Source organism: Salmo salar, unplaced genomic scaffold, assembly GCF_905237065.1.
Source record: "Salmo salar unplaced genomic scaffold, Ssal_v3.1, whole genome shotgun sequence".
NCBI classification, from domain to species: domain Eukaryota; kingdom Metazoa; phylum Chordata; class Actinopteri; order Salmoniformes; family Salmonidae; genus Salmo; species Salmo salar.
Genome location: NW_025550919.1, coordinates 666,016 through 672,015, shown reverse-complemented (window position 1 = coordinate 672,015; position 6,000 = coordinate 666,016). Strand labels below are relative to the sequence as shown.

The window sequence follows — 6,000 nt, the reverse complement described above, 5'->3', positions numbered from 1 at the left end:
CACACTGACAGGTTAAATAGACTCAGACAACACATCAATATTCACACTGACAGGTTAAATAGACTCAGACAACACATCAATATACACACTGACAGGTTAAATAGACACTGACAACACATCAATATTAACACTGACAGGTTAAATAGACTCAGATGATTACAACACATCAATATACACACTGACAGGTTAAATAGACTCAGACAACACATCAATATTCACACTGACAGGTTAAATAGACTCAGACAACACATCAATATTCACACTGACAGGTTAAATAGACTCAGACAACACATCAATATTCACACTGACAGGTTAAATAGACTCAGACAACACACTTGAGTAGGGTGAATTATTAGAATGTTCTCTTTCTCTCTCCCCCTCCCACGCAAGCGCACACACACACACCAATCATCGTCCTCATTCATCGCTGTCGCTGGAGAGATCCTCACATATTATCCTGACATTGAGAGCTCTCATGGAGTGGATCTGTGCAACAGGTGCTCAGGACGTTTTGGAGGGGGGGGTCGACATCACTTCCTCCCTCCCATCCCAGCAATGCACTCTGGGGATCTGTAGTAGCATACATATACACATTACGAATGCTTTTTTTTTCTTCTTCCTCCTTACAATTTTCAAATGTATTTTTGTATAATTTATTAAGGGACATTGTACGTCATAACTGGTTATCAATAAAAGCCTTATAGGCTGGGTGTTGTTAAAAAATAAAATAAAAAGTACGTTCTACTGAGTTGTGGGTTCGATTCCCACGGGGGACCAGTATGGGGGGGGAAAAAATGTATGAAATGTATGCATTCACTACTGTAAGTCGCTCTGGATAAGAGCGTCTGCTAAATGACTGTAATGTAAATTGGTTGTAATGCCCATGATATCCAGGGGATGGTGGACTTGAGCCAGATACATAAAGTCTTATCGACGTCGGGTCCGTCGTCCAGACAACGCCGTGTAAACTCCCAGTGCTTCCTGAGGACCAAAACACTGGCATGTTGTGACCAGAGAAATGACTGACAATATCAACATGCCATCGTTATGACTGGGGGGGGGGGGGGTTCGAAACGAAACGTTTGATATTTGAAGAAAGAAAGAAAAATAAAAAAGTTTGAAGAATCGTACAAAAGATCTCTTACAAGGTAAAGAGAAGATACATTGCACATATGCTGCTGGAAGAAGATAGCTAACGTTTGCTAGGCTAGCTAGCTGGCTATCGTTTCTTTCAATGAGATTATAGGCACATTGAGTACATCCCATTAAACCTAGTTTAGTCAACTCAAAACTGGTCAAGCTACGTTTTGGTAAACTAGGTCCAATTATGAAGATTTACTAAAATAGCTAGCTAGTCACGCTGCTAACTATCTAACCAGATGGCTAGCTAACGTTAGTTTGCTAATGTATCAACAGTTAGCTAGCTGTCCTAGCATGTTACGCTAACTAGCTAGCTAGCTACATCAGAAAGGGTATCAACTTCATTCTCTTTCGTTGTTGCTGACGCATTAGCAACGAATCAAAACGAGACCCTAAACTACCCTAAATGTGATGATCTGGAAGAAGAAAAACATATTGCGACGTGTGGCGCTCGCTGTAGCTATTGTAAATGCTAAGTTAGCCAGTCGGCTAGCTAGCAGCTAAACCTTCTTCTTCTTCGTGTGAATTTCCGGCAGACTAGACGCTTTGTTACGTATTGCTGCCTTCCGCAGGTCAGAGTGCAGATTGAACAAATCAAATCACATTTTAATGGTCGCGTACACATATTTAGCAGATGTTATTGCCAGTGTAGTGAAATGGTTTTGTTCCTAGCTCCAGCAGTGCAGTACTATCTAACAATACACACTAATCTAAAAAGTAAAAGAATGGGATTATGAAATATAGAACTATTAGGACGAACAATGTCGGAGTCCTACCTGAATTTGTCCAATAGAAACTCGTTTTGCAACTGTTTGGACTAATGATTAGGCCCTACACCCCGGGTTGTTTGGACTAATGATTAGGCCCTACACCCGGGTTGTTTGGACTAATGATTAGGCCCTACGCCCCGGGTCGTTTGGACTAATGATTAGGCCTTACGCCCCGGGTTGTTTGGACTAATGATTAGGCCCTACGCCCCGGGTTGTTTGGACTAATGATTAGGCCCTACGCCCCGGGTTGTTTGGACTAATGATTAGGCCCTACGCCCCGGGTTGTTTGGACTAATGATTAGGCCCTACGCCCCGGGTTGTTTGGACTAATGATTAGGCCCTACACCCCGGGTTGTTTGGACTAATGATTAGGCCCTACACCCCGGGTTGTTTGGACTAATGATTAGGCCCTACGCCCCGGGTTGTTTGGACTAATGATTAGGCCCTACGCCCCGGGTTGTTTGGGCTAATGATTAGACCCTACACCCCGGGATGTTTGGACTAATTATTAGGCCCTACGCCCCGGGTTGTTTGGACTAATGATTAGGCCCTACGCCCCGGGTTGTTTGGGCTAATGATTAGACCCTACACCCCGGGATGTTTGGACTAATTATTAGGCCCTACGCCCCGGGTTGTTTGGACTAATGATTAGACCCTACGCCCCGGGTTGTTTTGACTAATGATTAGACCCTACGCCCCGGGTTGTTTGGACTAATGATTAGGCCCTACGCCCGGGTTGTTTGGACTAATGATTAGGCCCTACGCCCCGGGTTGTTTGGACTAATGATTAGGCCCTACGCCCCGGGTTGTTTGGACTAATGATTAGGCCCTACGCCCCGGGTTGTTTGGACTAATGATTAGGCCCTACGCCCCGGGTTGTTTGGGCTAATGATTAGACCCTACGCCCCGGGTTGTTTGGACTAATGATTAGGCCCTACACCCCGGGTTGTTTGGACTAATGATTGGGCCCTACGCCCGGGTTGTTTTGGCTAATGATTAGACCCTACACCCGGGTTGTTTGGGCTAATGATTAGACCCTACACCCCGGGTTGTTTGGACTAATGATTAGGCCCTACACCCCGGGTTGTTTGGACTAATGATTAGGCCCTACGCCCCGGGTTGTTTGGGCTAATGATTAGACCCTACACCCCGGGTTGTTTGGACTAATGATTAGGCCCTACACCCCGGGTTGTTTGGACTAATGATTAGGCCCTACGCCCTGGGTTGTTTGGGCTAATGATTAGACCCTACACCCCGGGTTGTTTGGACTAATGATTAGGCCCTACACCCCGGGTTGTTTGGACTAATGATTAGGCCCTACGCCCCGGGTTGTTTGGGCTAATGATTAGACCCTACACCCCGGGTTGTTTGGACTAATGATTAGGCCCTACGCCTCCGGGTTGTTTGGACTAATGATTAGACCCTACGCCCCGGATTTGCAGTTGTCACACGTTTATGTCTTTGTGAAGGTCTTAGCTACTATAATATATATATATATATATATATATATATATATGTATATGTGTGTATATTTTTATTCAACAGAGACCCACCGGGAATAAGACGGAATAACAATGGGTTTGTTTGATAAACTAGCCGGCTGGCTGGGGCTGAAGAAGAAGGAAGTGAATGTTCTGTGTCTGGGATTGGACAACAGCGGCAAGACCACCATCATCAACCAACTCAAACCGTTCAATGTAAGTCTACGCTAGTAGCCTGGATCGATCAGGCCTGCTTACTTCATGGCCGACATGAGAATGAGTTAGTGGTTTGCTGTGATATAGAATGACCATATAAAGATATAGCTTGTAAAAGTCATATATATAGGTGTAAAAAAAATTCTCTCTCTCTCTGCATCAATCACTTCCTGTCCACTCCAAACGTCTTGGAGGTCATCTATCCCTGATATCCTTCACCCCTGGTCTTCTTCTTCTCTCTCTCTCTGTATCTACCACTTCCTGTCCACTCCAAACGTCTTGGAGGTCATCTATCCCTGATATCCTTCACCCCTGGTCTTCTCTCTCTCTGCATCAATCACTTCCTGTCCACTCCAAACGTCTTGGAGACAGTCCAGAGGTTTCTAGTTGTTCCTGATGGTTTCTGGTCTTGGTAAAGGCTTCATGTCTAGATGCACAACTGTAGTTTTTAAATCTGAACCAAAAAAACTATATGTAACAATGGAAGGTTAATTTAACAGTAAAACGAGACATTTCTTTAATAATTCCTGAAATCTATTATCTTGTTATAGGTCACTAAATGATGTTGGCGCTTTGGGAATTGGCCACTGGTGGGAACATACACATAATTGTCAATAACTTAATAATACTTAATACTTAACCGTAATGGTTTAGAGTACAATCAGCTCTGGACAGAACGACCAGATTAATTCATAGAAACATTAAACAGCAGAAATTGTTTTTTTTCCCCCTTGAATTCAAGTGGCCTTAATCAGTATGGTTCCCCTAATCTATTCCTGTTTAATTAACCATTACTAATCTATTCCTGTTTAATTAACCATTACTAATCTATTCCTGTTTAATTAACCACTACTAATCTATTCCTGTTTAATTAACCCCTACTAATCTATTCCTGTTTAATTAACCACTACTAATCTGTTCCTGTTTAATTAACCACTACTAATCTATTCCTGTTTAATTAACCACTACTAATCTATTCCTGTTTAATCTATTCCTGTTTAATTAACCACTACTAATCTATTCCTGTGTAATTAACCACTACTAATCTATTCCTGTATAATTAACCACTACTAATCTATTCCTGTTTAATCTATTCCTGTGTAATTAACCACTACTAATCTATTCCTGTGTAATTAACCACTACAAATGTATTCCTGTGTAATTAACCACTACTAATCTATTCCTGTATAATTAACCACTACTAATCTATTCCTGTTTAATCTATTCCTGTTTAATTAACCACTACTAATCTATTCCTGTATAATTAACCATTACTAATCTATTCCTGTTTAATCTATTCCTGTATAATTAACCACTACTAATCTATTGCTGTGTAATTAACCATTACTAATCTATTCCTGTTTAATTAACCATTACTAATCTATTCCTGTATAATTAACCATTATTAATCTATTCCTGTTTAATCTATTCCTGTTTAATTAACCATTACTAATATATTCCTGTGTAATTAACCACTACTAATCTATTCCTGTGTAATTAACCACTACTAATCTATTCCTGTGTAATTAACCACTACTAATCTATTCCTGTTTAATTAACCACTACTAATCTATTCCTGTTTAATTAACCATTACTAATCTATTCCTGTTTAATTAACCATTACTAATCTATTCCTGTTTAATTAACCACTACTAATCTATTCCTGTTAAATCTATTCCTGTTTAATTAACCACTACTAATCTATTCCTGTGTAATTAACCATTACTAATGTATTCCTGTGTAATTAACCACTACTAATCTATTCCTGTTTAATTAACCATTACTAATGTATTCCTGTGTCATGCAGGCCCAGACACAAGACATCGTCCCGACCATTGGCTTCAGCATAGAGAAGTTCAAGACATCAAGGTAATCAATGAGACAATAATGGATGAATGTACGATGATCAGATGTTCTAAACTATACCTTGAAGGTTGTTGGGGAACGTTGTCTGAACGTTACCACTACGATGTCCTTGTATGGGTCCCAAATGGCATCCTATTTCCAAAAAAGTGCACTACTTTTATCTCCAGTCTAAATCCTCCTCTTCTCTCCAGTCTAAATCCTCCTCTTCTCTCCAGTATAAATCCTCCTCTTCTCTCCAGTCTACATCCTCCTGTTCTCTCCAGTCTAAATCCTCCACTTCTCTCCAGTATAAATCCTCCTCTTCTCTCCCGTCTAAATCCTCCTCTTCTCTCCAGTCTTCTATATTCTCCTCTTCTCTCCAGTCTAAATCCTCCTCTTCTTTCCAGTCTAAATCCTCCTCTTCTCTCCAGTCTAAATCCTCCTCTTCTCTCCAGTCTTCTAAATCCTCTTCCCTCCAGTCTAAATCCTCCTCTTCTCTCCAGTCTACATCCTCCTCTTCTCTCCACTCTAAATCCTTCTCTTCTCTC

The 6,000-nt window shown here is 41.2% G+C and overlaps 1 protein-coding gene across 1 annotated transcript in view; it reads left to right on the top strand.

Annotated features, from left to right (window-relative positions):
* Nucleotides 1-952: 952 nt before the first annotated feature.
* LOC106594530 (ADP-ribosylation factor-like protein 6) overlaps nucleotides 953-6,000 on the top strand; it is a 97,641-nt gene continuing 92,593 nt past the window's right edge. Inside the window, exons 1-3 of the mRNA XM_045714020.1 lie at nucleotides 953-1,148; nucleotides 3,456-3,607; nucleotides 5,415-5,476. Of these exons, the coding sequence (XP_045569976.1) occupies nucleotides 3,485-3,607; nucleotides 5,415-5,476 (185 nt within the window). The 5' untranslated portion in view covers nucleotides 953-1,148; nucleotides 3,456-3,484. The remainder of the gene's footprint in view (nucleotides 1,149-3,455; nucleotides 3,608-5,414; nucleotides 5,477-6,000) is intronic.